At 31.8% G+C, this 25059-nt stretch overlaps 2 protein-coding genes across 5 annotated transcripts; both read left to right on the top strand.

The window, feature by feature from the left end:
• Positions 1-2017: 2017 nt before the first annotated feature.
• On the top strand, positions 2018-2785 carry LOC132925207 (uncharacterized). Its single transcript, XM_060989621.1, has one exon. The coding sequence runs from the start codon at positions 2018-2020 to the stop codon at positions 2783-2785; it is 768 nt and encodes a 255-aa protein (XP_060845604.1).
• A 532-nt stretch (positions 2786-3317) lies between these two features.
• LOC132927739 (uncharacterized) lies at positions 3318-16572 on the top strand. Of its 4 annotated transcripts, XM_060992326.1 has the most exons (4): positions 3318-3557; positions 5735-5850; positions 11511-11748; positions 15235-16572. In XM_060992326.1, exon 4 carries the CDS (start codon positions 15374-15376, stop codon positions 16403-16405), a length of 1032 nt encoding a protein of 343 aa, XP_060848309.1. In that variant the 5' UTR covers positions 3318-3557; positions 5735-5850; positions 11511-11748; positions 15235-15373; the 3' UTR covers positions 16406-16572. The 4 variants fall into 4 exon arrangements, with proteins under 4 accessions (XP_060848309.1, XP_060848308.1, XP_060848307.1 ...); XM_060992325.1 differs by lacking the exon at positions 5735-5850 and having other exon boundaries at positions 11514-11748; XM_060992324.1 differs by lacking the exon at positions 5735-5850.
• Positions 16573-25059: the final 8487 nt, after the last annotated feature.

The raw sequence follows: 25059 nt of genomic DNA, 5'->3' as shown, positions 1-25059 counted from the left end.
TATTTTTATATAAATATTATTACAACTGGAATCGTCACGACGTTCTTTTGTGTTAATGTTCATATCATTTTTATAACTTTTTTTTTAATAAATTGGATAGTTTAATATTCGAATCTACAAATAGCACATTGTATATTATAATATAGATTATAGGTACATTATTTATATTACAAATTCAATTATTTACTAACATTATGTCTAGAGGGACTCTTGAATGACTGTCAATTTAGACTCCGAAATCATTTCGGCGAAATGGTACCAACGATTGTTATTCCATTTGTACACATTTTATATCAAGAATTAAATTGTTGTATGTACACTTTTCATAACTGTAAAACAATTGTTTAATTAATGTTGTTGACGTTTAGTAAATAGCTATTCAGAAATAAAAATTTAGTTTGTATTTCAAAGAAACCACACTTTATCTGCAAATAATTAAATACTATACTGTACAGTATCTTTGTAATTAATGTTGTGGTTATCTAGACAAATAGACAATTAATGATTGAATGAAAAAAATGGGTTGTTGGCTCAATTATACAATAACCAACAAGTTAGTTATTAATTATTATTCTGTTTTATTTAGTTTTTTTAAACATTAATAAAGTACAAAATTATATATTATTATAATAAATACATAGATAAAATTATTCTTAATTTTATTATTTATTGTTTATATAATTAAAAGTTTTCGGTAGTTAAATAATTATACTATAACTGTATAAATTAAAAATTCAACATTAGTTTTTACCACGGTATATTATAATATACTATAATATACCGTGGTTTTTACTGAAATATTTGTGTTATGTACCTTTACCTTCATGTCACCGTACGTTTCCCATATTTTATCATTTATTCTTAAAGCGTTAGCTATATAATGCCCTGTTGGAGTTCGGAAACCATTTCTTTCTCTACTGAAAAAATGTATTGTGCCTCTAACCTAGCTATTTATCGGAGTACACACCAATCCATATCTATACTCCATATTATACTTTAAAGTTGCATATAAATTGTATGTTAAATTTATACGCATTTTATAGATTATAATTTCATCATTAATTTACGATTTCCACTTATGCAAGGTTTTGACAATGGCACCAATCGATCCTAATGTTTGTAACAGTTTCCTGTCATTGTGAGCAACACCAACATACGTATAGATGCTGGGGTAACTTTATCTTCAAGATCTGTAGGTACTTACACTAGACGCGATTTTTTATCAAACATCCACATGTATGCCAACTATTTCTAAGCCAATAAAAATAAATATTCAAGTTAGTTTCTATATGTTTTTATAGGTTCTGTTAATAATGGTGTATTAATATTCTACTTTATCTTCGCAATACTATCTATTTTATAAAATTACAACTTTCATTTTGAAAAAAAACCGATATTTTTTTGTTTTTTTATAAGGTATTTAAAAATGATAAATTCCCCTAATAAAAAGTAACCTAGAGTTCCCAATGTTCATCTATGTGCATCGCGAAACTCTTTATTTTTAATTTTATCGTGTATAGAAAACGCTAATATCAACAACTGAATGTTGCATAAAAAAAAAAATTGATTTTGTAAAAATATTGTGGTTTTACCTAAAAATTCCTATTTTTCTTAATTTCAGATTAGGTTACGAGTAATTTTATTATTAAAGTAATTCTACAGTAAAATGTAAATTTTATAATTGGCTTTTCAAAAAAAAATAATGTAAAATAGGAATCCAATTTTCGACTAATGCTACTTAAACATACTCATCAAATTATAATAATATTATTACTTATTACGTCTGGATTGTAGACTTGTAGAATACAGTAAAACATGTTTATTACAATATTTTGTTTCAAAATTATATTTAATGTATGCGATCATCGATAATATATACATTTTATAAAATATGTACTTGTAAATATAATAAACTAGTGTTACACAGCGTATATTATAAAATAATATGCTTTCTTCCGTACACAGCCGACGGTTTATCAGCGGACCACACTTCCACCGACAACTTACTTTGTACACGATGGTGTTCAGTCTGGTGAAGCTGGCGTACCTAGAGTGCAGCGCTGAACAGCGGTTGTGGTATAACTCGATACAGGGACCGGTAGTGCCGGTCGACGTACGCGACTGTTGCGAATATCTGATTAAAGCCAGAAAATTCGCGCTGCTGTTGACGAACTGCCAGCAACCGGACGTGTGTTTGATTGCCGCCGATAAAGGGCACGTCGACTGTCTGCGAGTGGCGCACGTCGCGGGCATGCCGTGGAACTCGCACACCATGACCGCGGCCGGCAACATCGAGTGCTTGAGTTACGCTCATCAGAACGGCTGCGAAACGGCCAACGTGGAATTGATGGCGTCGTTCAGCGGTTGGAAACTCAGTATGTTGCAATACACGTACGCGTGGCAACACCACTTCGATTTCCCGACCAACATGTGCTCGTTGGCCGCGCGTTTCGGCAACGTCGAAGTGTTGAAATGCCTGCGCGAGTTGGGCCTCGAGTGGGACGTCAGTACGACCGCGGGACGGCGCCCTACAACCGTCTGGCTTACTTGGATTACGCGCGAACAAACAACTGAGCAGACGTGCGCCGCCGCCGGGTTAAACGGCCATTACAGGCAGTGGATTTACAGGAGCCTAAAGTATGCGCACCGGCACGGATGCGAATCGGAAGTTAATACACTCTTTTTGGCGCTCATCAACGTCAAGATGAAGTGTTACAATTACGCCCTCCAAAACATTAGCTCCTTGCCAGATCGGCTGCGCGTAGGCGGGGAAATATTTGAGTAGGACGACGATTAACATATGCTGTTTTTTAATATGCTAATATGGATATATTATTTTTTTAATATTATATATTAGTATTGTAGCTAGAACTGAAACTAATAAATATAATAACCCATTCAATATTTATATTATATTCGTAATTTATATTTGTTATTTAAATATTAACTGTTACACGAAAAAAAATTATAACTAAATAATTTTAGGCAGAAATTTTATAGTTAAAACAAACAGATATTAGTTGCATTTACTATATTTATATCAAATACACAAGTAAAACTAATTAACTATAATTAGTCGAATTATTACATTTTATTCGACTATAAATTATAGTCAAAATTATGTTACCAGATAAAAGTGGTTAGTACAACCATACAATTTTATAAGGATTGTTCACAAATAAAAATATTATCGTTATTATTAATTAATTCTGGTTTTTCCCAATGCTTCGTCGGCGCGCGCGCGTGTGTGTGTGTGTTTGTGTGTGTGTTGTTACTTTTTCGTAATCGACGTGATCAGTGGACAGTGGATACTGATCACTCGTCACTCGTCAGTCGTCACTGATCCTGTGCTGTAGAGTGTAGACAATAATTGTGCATTTGCCGTTTAGTACTTTAGTGACTTAGTGATTTTAATCATTTTAACGGCAAGCTGCGTTAGTGTTATTTATTTGCAAGTGCGAAGTACTGAAAGATAACCTTCATATTATACAATGGACAAATTTACAGAAGACATTATGAAGGCATGGGAATTTGAGGACATGATAACTATTTTTAAGGTAATGTAGAACATATTATAATAAATTATTAATATTATTCACAAGAGATTTGTAACACGTAGTATATTTGGGTATAAAACCTAGTAAGTGGGTAAAATTACATGTTGAATTGTTGAGTACATTATCTTTATGTTTTTTTATTATGTATACATATTTAAGCTGACTAAGCATAAAGCTTATAACTAAAATACATAAACCTAAATAATATTAAGTTATATATAACTTGTCACAAATTTAAAATATTATAAAATAATATGATACATATACATGTTTTTATAAATCAGTTTAAATATATAATAAAATAAATGTTAGTGTTAGTAATTATTAATTAAGTTTTTAATATAAATAATGTTTGTTCACTGTTAACCTAACCTACCTATGTGGCTATGTCATTATGTCAATGTGATTTTACATTTGTTGTATTGTTTTTTATATTTTCTCCTCAACATCTTTTATTAGCTGGCATTTCACTATTTTATGGTCGACCTGCTTATTGAATTCGTTTGGCAGTTTGGCACCTGTTGTTATTTGACTTATTCTTCTTGACCGCGATGTTGGTTGCATTCCTATTACTTTGCTTCGACGCTAGTAGAAACTTCAGATAATTCTGAAACTGTAGTAATTCCACCAAGTTTTTTGTTTAAAACAAATAGGCTATTGTTATTTTTTGCTATTTGTTTTATATTGTTTATATTTTTAGTTAGTAATTCCAATTCAATATCCATTCATTGTCAGTATTATCAATATTAATAATAATATCATTTTCTACTCCAATTTCCATATTAAATTTGTGCATACTACTATAAAAATTTAAATTATCCAAGTTATTATTTTCTTTATTATTTGACGTTGCACATTCAGTCTCCACCTCAATCTCCACTGTTTTCATACCCATTTTATGTAGAAACGTATGGGCAAAATTATTTCCTACAGCCAAAATTCCTATTTCAATTCGATCATTGTCTGTCAAGTTAGGAAAATTAATAACAGTGTCTCCAAATAAGTGTACTGCACATATATTTACAAGTACATATTTATAAAATTTATATTACGATAAACGCTGAATTGACAAACTCGTGTATAAACGGAACAAAAATTGCACTCCGGACTACAGTGGCGTATTTATAGGGAGCGAGCCCTCCCCCTCCCCCACCTCATAATGAAAAATACAACTATTTAAAATAGTGTGTCTTCCCTCTCCTTTTCCCCAAAAAAATCCAATGTAATCGGCCCCCTCCGAAATGAAAATCTATATGCGCCACTGCCGGACTATACATATATAATGTTAGGAAGGTCAATAAAATTAGAAAACACGTAGTTGGGAATACAATTTGGTGGGTAACTATCGATGAAAATGTTTGGTAAGTATACTTGGTTTTTGCATATTTTGCATTTTTTAACTTCTGCATTATCTGCGCTCTCATTACGTAATCATATTGATCAGTATTCAGTATATTGATTACAAATAGATCTTTTTAACATAAAAACAATACGTTTCAAATCCCTTCAAATTGACTTTATGGTTTCCTGCTATCTAGTGACAGTTAATGTCCTAAACCTAGTGGAAAATTCTTCGGGTGGAAATGTATTGTTATAGGCATATTATATTGTTTCCGAAAATTTAAAAAAAAATTATTTCCGTTTCTATCAATATACCCAATTTGATAAAACTATAATTCTTATATTTCAAATTTTTTGAAAGAAATTTTATATTTTAATTTAGATACTTTACAGTATATTTATGTTGTATTAAAAAAAAATGTAATATTTTGTAATGTATAATTAAATTTTAAATCATACATTTTTTTAAATTTAAACTATGTATACGACTAACTTACAGATGCTTTATATTATATATCAACGTTTTTAAACTCATATTTATCGAATTATTAAAGATAGTATAATTACACAAAAATACCTGATAGATACATATATAAACAAATAATAACTTAAAATAAAATATAAATAAGCATTAAGCAGAAATAGGTAACATTATCATGTTTCGGGTTTTTTAAAAATTTCTCGCTTCCCTAGGGGAGCACAACACTCAAATTGGGATCCCTTAGTAATTGGTACAAATGACAATGTTTAATATTAAAAAATATAATAACTATAATAATTTACATAAAAAAATTAAGTTAAGTAAATATTATATAAATTATAATTTGTGAAAACAGGTAATTTCCATTGCTCGGTACCTTACATTTCGAATATACGTGTATGGGGTCGGAGTAAATTGTGGAATCATTGGAAATTATAAATCAATAATAAAATAAATGTATTAGACTAAAAGGTAAGACTACCTACATATTACATACTATTATTGTTATTCATAAAAATTAAATACCATAATTATCATTATGATATATTGTAATAAACTATCTATTTTTTTTTTATTGCCTTGTATGATAGCAAATTATTATTATATTATTAATTATTGCTGTATCTTGCAAATTTTTTGGTAATCGAAATCTTTAGTTGATTTTAAGACCTTTTTGTAAAAGTAAAAATCTTGGACATTTCTAACTACTGCGATATGGTTCTATTCTCATAGAAATGTTTAAAAAATAATTAATAGTCAATAATATTAAGATTAAAATAAAACATTTAAGAGAAAACAGTCACTTTGTACGATATTTTGTTTAAACTGCAGAACGCGGACACTGTACTAATATATTTATATACTAGCTGACCCGGCAAGCGTCGTATTGGGTTCTAGGTCACTTTGTACGGTCGAGCATCAAAAGTGCGAAGCGCGGACACTTTGTAGTTTGTACGGTCGGGTAAAAAAGTAGGGGGTGGTAAATTGAGTCCGAGTTAAGTTTGATACATTTTGAAAGCGGTAAATTGAGTCCTGGGAAAAAATTAGTAGTAGGTAAATATTTTGACTTATGTTAAGCCATTTATATGGGGAATTGTAAACTCCTACAAATGTAGTGTAATCTCCTATAAAAGATAGTGTTAACTCCTACAAAAAATTGAACTGCATCCGAATTGCATGCCATCTCTTAGAGAGGTTTGTCCGAATTGCATGTTGTGTACCTACCTATTACCACCTACAAGTTTATCTTTATTTATCATGCACTTGCGTGCACAACTTAAACTTGATTTTTCTATTTTTTTAAAAAAAATCATGAATAGTAACGCTTTATGATATGGTTGTTATAACTGATTAGTTTCTAGATTGAAATATTTTGTAAGCATTATTAAATTAATATGAAATAATATTAAGATAAAAAATGTATTAGAACTACGCCCGAAGTATCCGTATAATAGGCTCCCGTTTGTCCGCTTCGGCTTGAAGGTGGTCGTAGGTTAGGTTATAGGAATAAATAAAAAAACATAAAAATATTTAAGTGCATATTTGACATATTTATCATTAAAGATTTTTTGTTGCTAGGATACTAAAAATATCAATAAAAAAAACAGATATTTTTAAGTACCTACATATTTGATTTAAAGTTGATATGTCGGAAATATCATCTATACACCAAATCAGAAAACCAAAAATAGTAATTATCCTCATTACGCTCAATGTTAGCATAAGGCAACCAAACTTAACACGGATGCATTTTGTACGGGCAACGAAGTGCACGGGACAGCTAGTTATATATATATACTTGCACTATATTGTATAGGTATTGTTAAAAAAAGTTCACCAAATTTTATAATAATTTAAAAAAAAAAAAATAGAAAAATCAAAAATAAAGTTTAAGTTGTGTACGTAAGTGCATGATAAATAAAGATAAACTTGTTGGTGGTAATAGGTAGGTACACGGCATGCAATTCGGACATTCCAATTTATGTTTATTTTCTTGGCACGCAATTCGGATGCACCAAAAAATTGATACCGCTTGTTTTGCTGTAAAAAAATATCAGTCTTGCAATATATTAACAGATAAAATAAAAATTGTTTAAAAAATATAATAAAAAATTCAATAAAACAATATTTAGTCATAATCATTTAAGCTTAAAAAAAATGTTTTTGAAAAAAATAAATCAAAGGTACGATGTTACAAAGTTATCGACTTTTATTGACTGTGAATGCTTTGGTGTTGCTAAGAGTATATCGTTATTTTATCGTTGGGGAAAAAAAAAATTATTTCAAAATCTTATACATGCAGTCAATAAATGTCCACAAATCACAAATAACAATTTTATAGTACATATTTTTGCATATTCTGACGTTAGTGCATGTCTGCGTACATATTTTTAAATTTAAAATGCATTTAAATCGTTTTATCCTGAGACTCAATTTACCTAGTTATAGGGTCATTTGGGACTCAATTTACCAATCCCGAAAAAGTACATTGTAAAACGCGGACACTTTGTACTATTATATACATAATAAGTATAAACATATGTATATATTATATACAACTTTATTAAAATTGTTATTTAAGTTTAAATATTATTTGGTAAATCTAAGTATCTTATACATTCTTCGAGTTTTGGACAGTTTTGCGGGCAATACAATTGGACGAGTATGTCAATGTTTAAATTCCATATATTATATATGTTGGATACAAGTTATTTAAGTTTCGCGCGGTCGTGCCGCGGTTGGTAACATGCCGTCATGTTGTCACGCCGGAGCGTGTGACGCGTCGTCCAACCTTTGGACCCCGATATCGCCGCGACCAAGCTGCCCGTTACCGGTGCCCCGCCCGCCGGTCTTGTTGTCGTCTTTCCACGGAACAGGTTCACGATCCGGTGCCCTGTCGCCGTCAGTCCGCCATTTTTTTACGTTTGGCTTTTGTTGCTCATCCGAGCTAATCTCAGTTCCGCGTTCGCGAACGTTTTGTTTTTGGCTCGCTAGCCACCCGACGTAGTGCTTTTTCGTCGGTAACCAGCCGTCTAGGCTAATCACCCGAGCCCCCTGTACTCATCGACTCATCGCGCACGTGCTTGTGTCCGCGATTAGTCACGGCCTCCTGTGCCAAAACCACGAGTTGTATTTTTCGTGTTTCCGGTCGCCCGTCCGATTTTCGCTGCGCGACCTCCGCGACCCGTGGTCATTTACGCCGTCCGTGTCTTAGTACGATCATCTGGTGTCTGACGCGTCGTTACTAATTTTGTTATATTTTGTATCGCCCGGCCGATCTTTGCCGTGCGATTTTGAGCCTCGCTCGCTAACGCGCCCACGTGTTCCGCCCGCCCGTTTTTACGCAGCGCGAACCGTCGCATATATATATATTTAGTTGTCGTTTGAGCCGCGACAACGGACGTCCTCGCGTGCCGTTAAGTTTTTAGTGTATAAATCTTGCACCTGTCAGTGCCACGTTCCGATCACCTTGATCAACGCCCGCGTCGTCCAATTTGGATCACCTCCACACCACCATCGTGTTATCATCAGACAACCCAGTTATCAGGTCATACACACGATATCATTTGTTTTATTATTATTATTATTTTTTATTCGTCACGTATTCGACGTCCTTTGTATTATTTTGTCGTCTCCGACGCGCCTATATATATATTATTCGAGTTATAGCGCCGATCGTATGTGATCGCGCTTATATACTAACCCTAGTAAATAAGTTTTCTTTTTATTGCAGAATCATGTAAATAAATTGTTCTGCACATTTTTATATATATATATATATATATATATATAAATATTGTGTTGTTTTTGGTCACCTAATACTCATCAGTTAAGTTAAGTTTAATTAGTCAGAGATGAACCGCCCCTAAATTTATACAGTCCACTTTCTCCCTTCTTACAGGGTTATCTATTTGTCGCCGTAACAATAAAATAATCGTACACAACGGGTTACGTGTAGACTGCCGTCCGTGCGCACACGCACATATGCGCGTCAACTCGTTCGCCGGCTTCTTGAGCAGCCCTATAGCACAGTATATATGTTGGCTTTAACATTATTTCTTTTTTTCGACATATGTTTATATTTTGACTAATAGTATAATATACTATATTTTATAACGTTTTTAATCAATTTACTTTATTTATATTTAATTTTTACATTAATTTTAATAATTTACATTATATACACATAACACTTAGGTGTACTAATATTATGTTACTTTATATATTGGCACGGCTACGGCGGTAGGTGCTCTGTGAGTCCGTGGTGAGCCGGTCAGTATAAAAGAACAACACGAATTTTCGAATTTGTACAGTGTATTTTTATTGATGATAAACAACGATACACAATAGCTAGTTGTTAAATGTCACTATGTCAGGTGTTGACGACATAAAAGATAATACACAATTATGCTTTACGCGGTCTTACGACTAGGCAACGTTGTCGCCGTTGGCGGTAAGACGGTTCACACAAGAGAGCGAGGCGGCCGGTACTCGTCTGGACCGACTTGTCTTACCATCCCACCCTGTGCTTTTGCAGCGTGAGCGGAGAGTCGACGGTGTCGTGTCGTCGCTGCCTGTGGTGGTGGTGGTTGATAAGGCGTAGACCGGTCGCTGCAGTGACTGTACTTTGTACCGGCGACCGTTGCGTACCGTGTCAATATTTAATAATACAGTGTCCGCGTTCTGCGATCTAAAATTTTGCCTGACCGTACAAAGTAACCACTTACCGTTGTATTACCATATAAATTATTATAATATACAGAGTGATTCTTTTATCATTAAACACTTTATTTCGTCAAGTATTATGTTATTTTAAATAAAGGTTGCCATTTAAAAATTAAAAGTCATAATGATTATTGATTTCACTATTAAATATGATATATGAAGGTTAAAAAAAAATGAAAAAAATGAATATATTTTGAAATAATAAGTGTTAATGATAAAAGAATCATTCTGTATATATTGTAAATATATGTTGTATATCTTAGTAGTAATAAGTATATAATATATACTGTTAATTATTAAAATGTACAAATTAAATAAAAAGTTAATAATGATTAATGACCATATTAGAGACATTATAAATGTATAATATGAACAATGTACTATATACTTGTATAAATCTTTTTTTGAGTTCATACGACCGAATATCTATATTATTATAATGATTACGATTTTACTGTATGTACATTATTTGTCCCCTGGCAGTGAATAAACACGTTCGTGTTCGGATTCCTTGAAATGTATATATATATGACCGAGGTCAAGATACAAGATACAGCTGCAGTGTAAGGGCGTACATCCATTATAATATAACATTATTTCCTTTTATCGTTGATCGCAGCAGGTAGTTGGACACATTTGGCCTGTTGAACTACTATTGTATTATCCACCCTCATAATGTATCACGTACATTCCGTCGTTCTTCGGATATTTCATCGCACAATAGTGTTTTTTTGAAACAGCTGCATTCTAGTGGGTCCCAAAACCACGGAAAAATGTTTAATCCCATTTGCGGCCCGGATTTTCGTTCGTTATATTAGCTTAGTTTCAGTCCAAATAATGGTAATCGGTCAAAAAGTCCGTTTTAAAAAAGTTGGACTAAAAGTCCGGATTCAGTTTTTATAGTCGGACAAAAAGTCCAAGCGCATTTTTAGTGTTGGGCGTAAAGTCCGAAAATACAAAATATTTTATATAATATAATATTTATTTAAAAATTTTAAAATGTTTGTAGACATAATATATTATCCGACTATAAAAACTGAATCCGGACTTTTTGTCCAACTTTTTTTAAAACGGACTTTTCGTCCGCGATTTCCAAATAATATTCACCATTTAAGCCTTAACAATATCGATACCCGTTAAATAATAAAGACGGTCGATAATCATAATGATATATAGATTTATAAGTGATAACATTCTATATTAATGTTATGATAGCCACAAATTAGAAAATTCCGAATTTGTAAAAATAAATGTCAAGTCGTGAGTAGATTAAAAATTATGTTTTCAAAAATTAGGTTTTAAAACAACAAATTAAATCGGACTTGTTTCCATTTAATAATTTCAAGGTCAGATATTTTTTTCAAAAAAAAATACAATACAAATCTTTATAACGCATTCTTTTACAGCAGTGGTGAACACCTGCCCACAGTTGCGGCTGTACATTTCAGGCGAGCCACCCTTATTCTTCGTATCGAAATGTCATTACGTCGCAGTTGGTCGCACAGTATCGGCGTCGGTCTTCATTTCATTTGTGCTGTCCAAGACGGTCTTGTCCCGCAGCTCTGAACGTGGTTTATGTACAATTTTCTCGTTGCTGTGTGGCGTGTACGCAAGTGAACAACAATAAAAAAAAGCTGTACCTTTGTAAGTATTATTGTAAGATACACTATATTAATAATAATATTATACCTACATGTGACGCATGGATCAAGACGAATTTTCGATAAAATATATCGCTTTTAATTTAGGTCTCGATCATTGTTTTTTTCAATTTAACACATTTTTGTACCTACCTATTTAAAAAACTAATATTATTTATAATACGATACCTAATTGAACATTTGAAAACGGTGTAGTAACGTCACTGAGTTTAATATTTCGAATTTATACTTGTATTTAAGGACTGTTTTTGTTTTCAAATATTTATTATATTATTGTTTTTATATTTTCATTCTAGCATACTGATTGATTTAATTACGCAGTGTATAGATTTTTAAAACAAGTTTGGATATCTTATCTTTAGATCCCCTATACATTCATTTTTAAAATAATTTAATTTAAAAAAAAGTAAAAAGTATACATTTATGTATACATGAACATGACATATACATATACATATTCTTCAAATAAATTAATTGAAATAATTGTTCATAGTATATCCACACCTAGAAAAAAATTGAATTTAATTTATGAAAAAAAGCATGTTAAATTAATGCAAACGGGTATGATTTTGATCCAATAGTCATTTTTGGGCCTTTTTTTTTTTAAATAAATGAAATTAAAAATTCTTAAATTTCTCAATTTTGAATTTTACATTAAATTAATGAGAACTTTGTACAGCTCATTGGAATTATTTCTTTCATGAAAAGAAATCATAATTTATAAACAAATTATCAGTTGCAATACAATTAATAGATATTACTAAAAATAATGACTTTTAAATTTAAATTAATTAATTTTCTTTTTTTCACATTTTCTATTGTATGAACAATTAGTAGTAACATTATTATTAACTACAGTGTTTAATAAATTGTTTTACAAAGATACTAGATATTTATTACCAGTTATAACTTAAAATAAAAATTTCTTAACATATATTTAATGAACGGTAAAAATAAAATATATGAGAGTGCCCTAATTAATAAATGTATCATGTAAATAAGTATAACAATTAACATAAATAATACAGTTTGTACAAATTATAAGTTATATATATATATGTCATAGGCCATATAGAAAATTAGGTTTTTTGCAAAAAGACTAGGCTCTTGGCAATGGGGTAGCCCGTTTGCGAACTAGATACTTATTATTTTTCCAAACAGCCTGCTGTTTTTCAGGCTCATTGCATACAGACTAACAGCAGTTAAGCCTTTTAAGAACTATAACCATTTTATGGTAAAAACCATTTGATTATTTTATTTTAAGGGTTATTGATAATAACACAGTACAATATATGTAACATGTAACATTATTATTCATTACTTATTAGTAATAAGTTATTACTTATTAATTTTGTACAGTTGTTGACTATTTGACTAGTTGTTTGATTGTAATCATATTATATTGATGTGAAAAATGTATTATAAATATTATTACATTCAATTACCATTATATAAAATTCTATTTTGTATAAACTTTTGTAAGATGTCATCTCTACTAGCGCAGCAAGTACTAAATTATCCTGTTGTAGAAATTTGAACACATTCTTTTATAAAACTTCAAATCATGAAAAATATGATTATCAAAATATATGAGTAGTTTATGTAAGAGTAAGTGAATATTAATATCATACTCATAGTAGGGTCAATAGGGATTTATATTGTTATCATCGCATTTATTGCAGTAGGTATAATATTGCAGTATATTATTATTCAGTCATAATTAATAATCATATTTGAATTTTAAAACATCAATACTTGACCTAGTATTCCCTACACATAGTAAGTTATAATAATTTTTGAGGTATTATACTATTATTATAATACCTCCATTACTAAAATATTTAAATAGTTACAAATTTTAATTTATTATAGATTTATTTATTGATTTTCTTGCATAGGTAATATTTTATAAAACTGTTCTTTTCAAAAATGTTAATAAACCAAGTAGATACTAGGTACCTAATTAGTTTAAAAAAATAGTATGTATTGATCAACATAGTATGATAGTTGTCGCCGATAGCGCTGACTTTTATAAAACCAAATTAGTGGTTGTTATTACAGCTAAGTAATATGTGCAAAAGGTTTCAAGTCAGATATTGTTTGTGTCATTAATGACAAGTCACTTACAAAAGTCTTAAAATGATTTAAAATTTAAAGTTAAATGAAAATCTAAAAATTAGTATGTCTATGAGATATAAATAACTATTTTACAAAATTAATAAGTAATGAATAATAATGTTACATATATTGTAGTGTGTTATTATCAATAACCCTTAAAATAAAATAATTAAAATGATTTTTACCATAAAATGATTGTAGTTCTTAAAAGGCCTAACTGCTGTTAGTCTGTATGCAATGAGTCTGAAATATAGCAGGCTGTTTGGAAAAATAATAAGTAGTTCACAAACGGGCTACCCCTTTGCAAAGAACCTAGTCTTTTTACAAAAAAACTAATTTTCCATATGGTCTAAGACATATATATATATTAAATAATAATATAATGTATTATATATATATATATATATATATATATGTATTATGTATACTAGTTAAATAAATAATTATATTATTAATACATAACATTAAATTAAAATTCAATTAAATAGAAAAAAAATAATTGTTCAACCTAATAATAATTTCATTAAAAGAAAATGTATAAATATGAACGGGAAGCTATTAACTTCATTAATATTTTTTAAATTATAATGAGCATTATTAGCAAATACATTTATTATGTAAGAAGCAAATGTCTTTTGTATGATATTATTTATAATTGTGTACAAAATAAAAAAATGATTGTATTATTTACACGAATAATTTATTTAATAAAAAAAAATTGTGGCTTTAAACAGTTATTAAAGCAATGCATTTTTCAAGTTTAATAATATTATTTTCATCACCAAAAGCTGATAGTAATATAAGATCTGTTATTTCAATAAATTTAATAAAAATAACCAAACTTATAGGTACCATATTACCAATAATCAGGCACGTATACAGGAGGGAGGGGGGTTAGGGTTAGGTTACGGCACAAAGATAAGTCAAACAAAAAAACAGTCATTTAAATAGGTATATTATGAATATTTAAACTATAAAAAGTTCACGCGTCGCAGGAACTTCCTGACAATAATAGGCAATTCAGTTGCGATTTTCATCAGTTTGACTGTTTGATAACATTATTATTCGTAAAATTCGCATAGCTATTACAAAACGTTTGTAAGGTTAATCTAGAACTTTAACTTTACATAATATGATATTATAAATATACTGTGCCGAGAAATTGTACAGTGTAAACACCGCTTAAACATAGACAATTTTTCATTAATTTGATAAACATTTTTGTGTGAGCAACCTACAGCTGCAGTTAACTATAGCTATATAGCTTATAATATACACGACAATCTAATTTATACATAAGTACGCTCCAAACGGCAACATTGTACTCACGCGTTTAAGTTTTTGTTGGCAGTGTCTGTACGTGGTCATCATCGTCATTCGCGGTGTACCTACGTCTAAAATCAACGTTGTGCCAAGCCAACGATTCTTCCGTACACAGCCGACGGTTTATCAGCGGACCACACTTCCATCGACAACTTACTGTGTACACGATGGTGTTCAGTCTGGTGAAGCTGGCGTACCTAGAGTGCAGCGCCGAACAGCGGTTGTGGTATAACTCGATACCGGGACCCGTAGTGCCGGTCGACGTACGCGACTGTTGCGAATATCTGATTAAAGCCAGAAAATTGGCGCGGCTGTTGACGAACAGCGAGCAACCGGACGTGTGTACGATTGCCGCCGATATCGGGCACGTCGACTGTCTGCGAGTGGCGCACGTCGCGGGCATGCCGTGGAACTCGCACACCATGACCGCGGCCGGCCAGTCCGGCAACATCGAGTGCTTGAGTTACGCTCATCAGAACGGCTGCGAAACGGCCAGCGTGGAATCGATGGAGTCGGTCAACGGTTGGAATATCAGTACGTTGCAATACACGTACGCGTGGCAACAAGACTTCGATTTCCCGACCAACATGTGCTCGTTGGCCGCGCGTTTCGGCAACGTCAAGGTGTTGAAATGCCTGCGCGAGTTGGGCCTCGAGTGGGACGTCACTACGACCGCGGAGGCGGCGGGCTACAATCGTCTGGCGTACTTGCATTACGCGCGAAAAAACGACTGCCCGTGGGACGAAACGACGTGCTCCGCGGCCGCCGAGAACGGTAGCCTAGAATGCTTAAAATATGCTCTCCGAAACGGATGCCCGTGGAATGACGACATCTGCACGGAGGCCGCGTTGCGCGGACACCTCAATTGTTTGAGGTACGCCAGTCGGCATGGGTGCCCGTGGGACGAGCAGACGTGCGCCGCCGCCGCGTTGTCCGGCCAACTCGAGTGCTTAAGGTACTTGCACCGGAATGGGTGCCCGTGGGACGCTCGCACGTGCCAAGCCGCCGCGTTAAACGGCCATTACAGGAGCCTAAAATATGCACACCGGCACGGATGTGAATTGGAAGTAAATACACTCTTTTTGGCGCTCATCAACGTCAAGATGAAGTGTTATAATTACGCCCTCCAAAACATTATCCCGCCCTTGCCAATTCAGCTGCGCTTTGGCCCGGAAATATTTGAATCGGACGACGATTAACATAGGCTATTTTTTTTTTTAGGGAGGGGGTTGATTATTATTAAGTTTGTATATTTTTAATTTGATCTTGTATTAACATTGATGTATTATGTTTACAATTTTTTAATATTCTATAGTTTGTACATATATGTGTGAATATTTTAATAAAGTCTATTGTTATATTTATACTTTGATTGCTATGCTGCAATTATTTGATCAAAAAATAACATTATAAATCTTTGGAATAATATATTATCGCAAATATTTGATAAAAAAAATAAACAACAACAACAACAATCATAAAACATTTCATAATGTGTAGTAGCTAGGTGTAAGGTGTTAATAATAATTTATAATCACCAACCAAAATATGTTTGTATCAACATCAACTACTCAATTAATAATAAAACATGCAAGAATGGACCTGTGAAAAACAAATTGCCTTTTTCTCAATTATAATAAAACTTAATATAGGTATAGTTAAGAGGAATTCGTTGCTTTGATTTAAAACAATTATTGTTCGGGACATATTTTAACAAAAACGTATAGTGATTAATAATTTTTATTAATTGGAATGCGCCATGACTATAAACTATAAAGTGTAAAGCCGTGTAGGTGATCGAAATGCTTATCAATAGGGAACGGATTTAAATGCTCTAAAAACAAGAAAAATGCCTTAAAAAATACGATTTAATGCACTCATAACAGAATATTTTTTTTATAAAATGCACTAAAAAAATGCTTTTAAAATTATTTTTAACATTGAAAAAATGTGTTTATTTACATAAATTCTTAGGTATTAATTATTATTCTCATCATCTTCTAGTTCTACTCTCTTCTTTTTAATCCCGAAAATGAATATACATTAAAATGATAGATACATTTGTTAGGTATACTTTTACATTGTGTTTTATACTAACACTCTATATATAATCAGATTCTGGCGGGTGCTGCTTAATTTTTATTGAATTTTATCAATTCTTATACAAAAATATGACTTAAAAACTTAAAAAATTAAAAATTAGTTACATTTTTTAATTCTTTTATATATGAAATTAACTTTATGCTTGGAAAGCAATGTTTTCGGACATTCAGAAAAAAATGCAATGTGTATATAAATCCGTTTTCTACTAATATTATAATTTATAAGCGTGCAAAGTTTGTGTGTTTGATGCGCTAAAATCATAAACTATACTGGACCGTTTTCAATAATATATCAATAAACTCGATGAGACTCTGGCAGTGATTTAGCTTATTTATCAGACCTTATACTTATTGAAAAAGTGTAGCTTACAATGCTTACACGTGAACATAGGCGGACCCAGAGTTTTACATTTGAGTGTGCACTTGTTTACTAATCATTAGTCAATACTATAACCAATTGTATAATATTTACCTATATGACTATTAAGTATTAACTATACACATTATACTATTTTGTTATGTATTATGTAATAAGTAAGTATTGATTAAAATAATTTATTATTTAATTTTATAATATATTAATTTATATTAATATTTAAACATCCGTCGTTGTACACAAAGTTAAGTTAACGATAATGGTATATGGCTATACCTAGTGACTTGTGAGTTGCTTGAATCATGACATCACGTTCAAATCAAATCAGAAATACTAAAAGTATTATTTTGTTGATATCGTTATCTGCACGCTGTAAGTTTTCGAGAAAAGGCAATATTTTTCGCTAAAAATTGTTACCACTATTAGACCAACATTTTGGCGTTGACGACAATAACATTAAATATAATTAAATAATAACGATAAACAAGTACGTGTTCTTAAACCATGTACCTAGTGATTTAAATTCTAAACATCCAGGTTTCGTTAATAATGTAAAATAACGATTTGGACTTATTCTGAACACTTGCAGTTTTACTTAAGAGGACGTCGCATCCACATGTGTCTTACACACGTAACGGAGAGCAAAATGCTGAGTTTTTCCATTATTCCCAACATAACGTTTGTTATAATCGTTTAGAATTGGCGAAAATTTCAAAAATTTTAAATAATCTTTAACTTTTCAAAATTTTAATTTTTAAAAAAAAACCTTAGCGTCTTGCCCTCCAAAATAAACGTCCTCTTAAAAAAAACCAAAATGTAATTAATGTGAAATGTGAATGTATATTATTAATTTTTATTATTTAATTTGTTTTCTTTATAATTAGGGTGTACCTTGGCACGGCCGACACATCCCGTAGATTCGCCTATTCACATGAACTTAGTTTTGGCTAAAATCGAATGTTTTTTCGATTATTTAAATGATTAAATGATCAATATCAAAATTAGTATAAATATATCTTTTACGGGCAATGTGTACAATTATTATTTTTTATTTTTATTATAAATTATAATCTATTATTACATATTTATAATAATTTATAGTATTGATTTTTTTTTAAATCTGATTATTAATTTTATTCATATATCATAATATTTGACACCTCGAATTCATTTTTGAAGAAATAATTGGTTTAACCACCAATCTTTTTCAATGTATTGTCTTTTCCCTCAAATGACTCGCAAAAATTTAAATACGAGTATGACGTAATTATTTCCATAATTAGGTATATTTTTAAATTTTTTATTTATTTAGTATTCCATACGATTGCTACTACCGCTCCTAATAGATAAATATATTTCATGTACAATTTTAAATAACTATTCATTTTAAGCATATAATTTTACACAATTACCTTCTGCAATCATTAGCATGATTAATTTTTCGTTTCTTAGTACTTACCTGTCATTACGTCTTATTTTTCATTAATTTTGGATTGGTTTTCTTTTCTAGCTTTAGTTGTTTTAAATAATTAAATATTTCATAATATTTAGATTTACTTATATCTACTGTTACTGCAGTGGCGAATGCTGACTTTGATACATGGGCATGCTCATTTATCATAACGTATTATAGTTTTATTTAATTAATAATTAATAAATAATACTTTAATTTAATATATATATATATTATATACCTATACAATAACATTAACTTAAATAATACCTACTTTAATAATTGTAATTGACTATTGAGACTTGACAAGTCTTTTAACTAAAATAAGTTAGCTTCACATGTTTTTTATTTATAAATAAAATCAATTCTTCTTTCTTTTTTAACAAATTTTTCCGTTACATTATCGTAGAAAAACGAAGAAAAAATGTCATATACTGGTAGGTACTCGTAAATTTTATAAATTACGACATTGGCGGAGCGCAACAGAATGAGCATGCCCTGGGTGATTATAATACCACGGCTGCTACAGTAGAGGCGATCGAAATAAATGGTATTTTATAGCGACAACAAGCTTCGTATAGATTGCGTACACATAATATATTATCGCATGCTCTGTCATTAAATGTTACAATAAAAATAAACACAGATAACTATAACAGAAATAAATGACAATATATTGTAATACATTATATTTCTTTTAAAATACGTTATTGATTACAAAATAATTTTTGTATTTTGATTAATAACGTTTTTATTCCAAGTATGCGACACTTAGTTCAAATATTTCAAATGTTTGTAAAATTTAGATTCCATTTTTAAAGTATGTACAAAGTAACGAAGTATATAGTGTCGTTCACAGTACAAAAACTCGACTGGTTAGTCGAAAATATCAATTATTGTTCATACATTAATTTTTATATTATTTTTATCATTCCGATATGGCAATATCCATATGGGAAAACTGCGATTCTTAAATAGACAGTACCTACGATAAGTATCAAACATAAGTTTATACGCAATGTTTCAAAAATTTCATAGTTCATTGTAAAATTGCAATTATTTGCAAATTAAATTATTTTGTTATTCCATTAAAATATTCGTAATATGATACATGAATAAAAATTAATAATCATTGTTTGTTTACGCCGATACAACTTGCGTATGTTTTAAGACGAGCGGAATGGGTTACCCAAATATATATATAATATAATAGCACGTCGATTTTAATACGGTTGCATATAACACCACAAACAGGTATAATAATAATAAATAATTATTATAATGGACCTATTATAGGGCATCCCGGGAATAAATAATAAACTAATAATACCTACTAATACTAATCCGAACACCTTTATATGAGTGTCCAGTTACTGCTTTCGATGACAATAGTTATAATGAAATAAATCTAGTACAAAAAACAAGATATATAATAAAAAAGACGACCTGGTTTGCGGCAGCTTGCTGGTAGACGGCGACACGTAGGCGGTAGGACCTTCTCAGTTGGGACTCGCACACGAGAAGACACAGCACAATAATATTAAAATAATTTAACGACCGTTGTAGCCAGCTTGCGGTGATATTATTAAACCATTGTGTTAACGCACAGAAGTAAAAAACCGTTGGGTATAAAAAATTGACTACTAGGTTTTGGGTGGTGGCACAAAACGGTAGGCGGGCAGATACGTGCGTCGGGCCCAACCATTAGAAAAAGACAAAACCAAAGGCTGTAGGTCGCCGGGCTGGCTGGCGGCACGGTCACCGGCAGACGAGCTGTCGCCGGACAATGGAAGTGGGAGCTTGCTGGACACTTTTATCTTCGCCACCACACCTGTGGTATCCTGAGCAAATTTATATCGTCGCAAAATCATTCCGCACTCGAACATTGGTTTTTAAAAAAAAATGATTACTATAAATTATTATAAATAGGTAATAATAAATTATAATTTATAAAAAATATAAAAATAATATTAATATTAGTTTAAAAAATCGTGGTTTACATTGCCTGTAACATCTATAAAAAAATAAAATATTTATTAACACAATAATTTACAATGATTAAACTTTTAAACTCTTATTATTAATTCTTAACATATTTTGATGATAATAAACTCAATAACTCATACCAATCCGAACGATAATGAATTAAGTCGATTTTTACCTTTTCGTTTCCAGTTTCTTGTAATTACATAAAAGATAAAACAATATATATTCAGAATTGCTAACAGGAAAATCATAATATTATAATCGTTGTAGTTTATTGTGTTCATAAGGGTTTATATTATACGCATATATTTCAAATAAATAAGCGAAATAGAAAAAACGGTAGAAAGACGAATTCAATGTAACCCGGGCTTAATACAGCTGGTATTATAAATAAATTATTTAGTCACCTATAATTATACAAACCTAGATTGCAGCTATAATATAATATAATATTATCGGCGATTTTCAATTTAAACTAATCGCGCACTAATAGCACGAAAATACTACAACATTGTATAATTTATTATCTAAATCATAATATTATCACCTATACGTAATATCATACCTAATACTGCGTGGTTGCATAGTGCAGCTCGCTATGGAAACGGCGTCAACAACTCGTACGCCTGATGAGTAATAATACCTTATTTATGCATTATAGACTGTGCGAACGCAATTGGGGTGGCGATCTGTCCGCGTGAACTTCTCGCACACGACTGCAATGGACTGCAGTTGCACGGGGATCGGCGGCCTAGAGGCGAGTTTGAAATTGAATTACGTACTGGTGGTGCCGGGTGAACAGGCGGCCATGTTACGCGACGAGCTGTTGGCCCGGGGCGTGCCGAAACGACAGATATACGAGGTGAATCCGAACATGAGACCGCCGCTGCACTGCAAGTCGGCGAACGGCAAGCCCGCCGCCGCCGGGGCAGAAAACGGCGGCGGCGATCGTAAGCGAGGCCGGGCGAAACGATTTATGCCTGGTGCCATCAAACTGGGCACGTACGCCGCAGGTGGCCGACGTTACACGGTTGGCTTGCGCTGGGGGTCCGTGTGGATATCGATGGTCGACCGAACACCGGCGGCGGACAGCGAAGGGGCCTCGGTGGGGGGCGGAGCGGCTTCGGAGGGTACCCGGGTGGCGAGTAACAGTGCGACCGCGGAGGTCACTCGTCCGGCAACCGCGAGGGTCCCGAAACCGGACGACAACGATGTGGCCGCGAGAGCGCCGAAGGAGGACAACCGCGTGACCATGAAAGTGCGAACGGAGTGTAGCAGCAGACCCCCCGAGGCCGCCGGTGCGAAGATGACGGACCGAGACGGCGACTGCGGCGACGATGACGGCGACTACGACGAAAACGACGTTGACCCGAATCTCGGTAACGACGGTCGGTGTAACAGCTCGAGCACGTTGTGTAACGATTGCAGGCGGTGGTTGCTCCGCGAGTATTTCGGCGATCGGCGTCGCGACAGTGTCTCGGAACGAAATAGTCGACACGCGTGCATTTACAAGCGGATCGTCGATCGTTTATTCGTGGTGACGGTTACGGAGAGCGGTGACGGCGAAGACGGCAACAACGATGACGACGACGGCGGCGGCGGCGTGTTCTGTTGCGAAACGGCGACCGAAGCCGATCGCACAACGTCCAAGTTCGCAGATCCGCCGGAACGAGATCAGCCCACGCCGGAGACGGAACACACGACGACACCTGTGGCCCAGCCCGCACCGGAGACGGAACAAACGACGACACCGGCGGCGCCAAACGTCGGCAAACCGAAGTCAAAGTCGTTTTTCGGCAAGCTTTGTAGTAAGTCTAACAAGAAGACGAAAAATCTCGAACCACCGAAAACCGATTGAGGAGCACACTTGAGCGCGACGCACCGCCGCGGTTAGCTCGTGCCGACGTGATGGGGTTATTGCTGCGAGGACGATCTGTGAGCTGTGAGTTGAGTGAAGACTATTAACGACTATTTACTTATTATGTTTTAATATCTATGTATATATTATATATTATCAATATAAATATTATGTATTGTGCATATAATAACTAATAAGGTTAAGGTACCATTATCAAATATTTGGATTGCTATATTGGGAATTTTCTTTTCTTCTATACTTGTGCTACAGTGTTCCGAAGAGAAGACATGGGACGTAAAAATATTTCGGATTAAAGTTTATATTTAGTTGTTAAAGTCCAGACATTGATTAATGCATAAAAAAAATTGATGAGTCAAATTGAGAAATTGTCATAAATATACGTGATGATAGGTGAAAACGGTAGTTAATTCTACGCTTGTAAACAATTTACACCACCATTTATCTATATCTTATTCGATGATACATGATACATTAATTTTGTTTTACCGTTAGTTTCCAATTTTCCATGGAGGTGTATAGTAGTATTTATATAGTAAAAATAGTTGTCAAGTGGTCACTTTTATGAATATTTTAAAATGTTAAATTTGAATTCAATTACATAAATCATTGTGTATACGAGAAACAATTCTGAGCAGTAACTGTCAGCCTATATCATTAGGTTTATTTCGTGATATTGCATTTATTATATATTATTAATATAATATTAATTATGGTATATACATTATACCTACATATTACATAATATGTATATAACGTAAAATAGTAAAAATACATTTATAGTATAAATAAGATAATATATTAAAAAAAATCAAAAATGTCATTAAGTATAGTAAAATGTATAATAATATAATGTACAATATGTACGTCATACAATTTTTAAGTCCCCACAAAAAATATTATTAAATTACCTATAACAAAATAATTAACATCGTTATTTATCGACTTATCGTTTAAATAAGTAATTTCATCCAAATTTGAACATAAAATAATTGCTTTTATATGTATTAGATTTTCTGGTTTTAATATTAACTACCTACCTGCTTATGTGGAATCTTATTATATTAAATTTTCAAAAATGTTGACCCAGCAAATGGTTTATCAACAATTATAAAAAAAAAAGTTAAAATATTTTGAATATTTTACCATATTAATACCTATAATGAAATCGATAATATAACAATATGGTAAAACTTTCAAGTATCTATTATTATTTCTTTATTTTTTGAAATACGACAAAATGTCAACAAAAATTTGAGGAGATAACATTTTATAGGCATGGGTGAGTATTTAATGTTGTAAAAAATGATTTTCTAATGCTCAGAAAAAATTTATTTGGGTTTTCGGTAGAATTTTTTTTCATATAAATATTGAAAAACTTATAAAAATTTTGTATTTAATTATAAAATCCTAAATATTAAAACAAACATTTTACAAATTTCTAACTATAAAATAATTTGCTAATTTTCACGATGTTTTTAAATGTTTTCAGAATAATAGCTTAATAATAAAATGCAATATTTTGTGACCATAAATATACGATATTTTTAAATTGAGAAATTAACAATGAACGTATGAAAAGCTTCAATAGTTAGCTTACATAGATCCATATTTTCTTACAAATAAATATAATAATAATTATTTTTTAAACGAGTAACCACAATTAAAGCAAAACGATTAGTCGAAATAATCCATCACATTCGTTATATTTAAAGAAAATTATCAAAGATGATAGTATAAAATAAACATATTATATATTATTATATTAATAACATATTAAGACAAACCAAACCATAACAAATTACTTTTATTAAAATAATTCAATAGGTACCTAATGTGTTATTTATGAATTTATTGATTATTATAATTAAGTTATTGAATAATTATTAATAAATTGTTGTTTAAAATATACTAATATATACTATTATAGTATATTTATACAAGTTTTAAAAATCCGTGACTTACAGACTTAGTTTATTTTAATCTAAACACAAGTATCTAATAGGTATCTAGTATCGTGAAGTACCTACTTCTGACAGTCTGTAGTAGTACTACATCAT

The sequence above is a fragment of the Rhopalosiphum padi genome, chromosome 3 (assembly GCF_020882245.1).
Source record: "Rhopalosiphum padi isolate XX-2018 chromosome 3, ASM2088224v1, whole genome shotgun sequence".
In the NCBI taxonomy this organism is placed as follows: domain Eukaryota; kingdom Metazoa; phylum Arthropoda; class Insecta; order Hemiptera; family Aphididae; genus Rhopalosiphum; species Rhopalosiphum padi.
This window is presented reverse-complemented; position numbering and strand designations above follow the sequence as displayed.

Coding starts and splice junctions, on each gene's coding strand:
- LOC132927739 (XM_060992325.1), top strand. CDS start 15,374: ATGGTGTTCAGTCTGGTGAAGCTGGCGTACCTAGAGTGCAGCGCCGAA.
- LOC132925207 (XM_060989621.1), top strand. CDS start 2,018: ATGGTGTTCAGTCTGGTGAAGCTGGCGTACCTAGAGTGCAGCGCTGAA.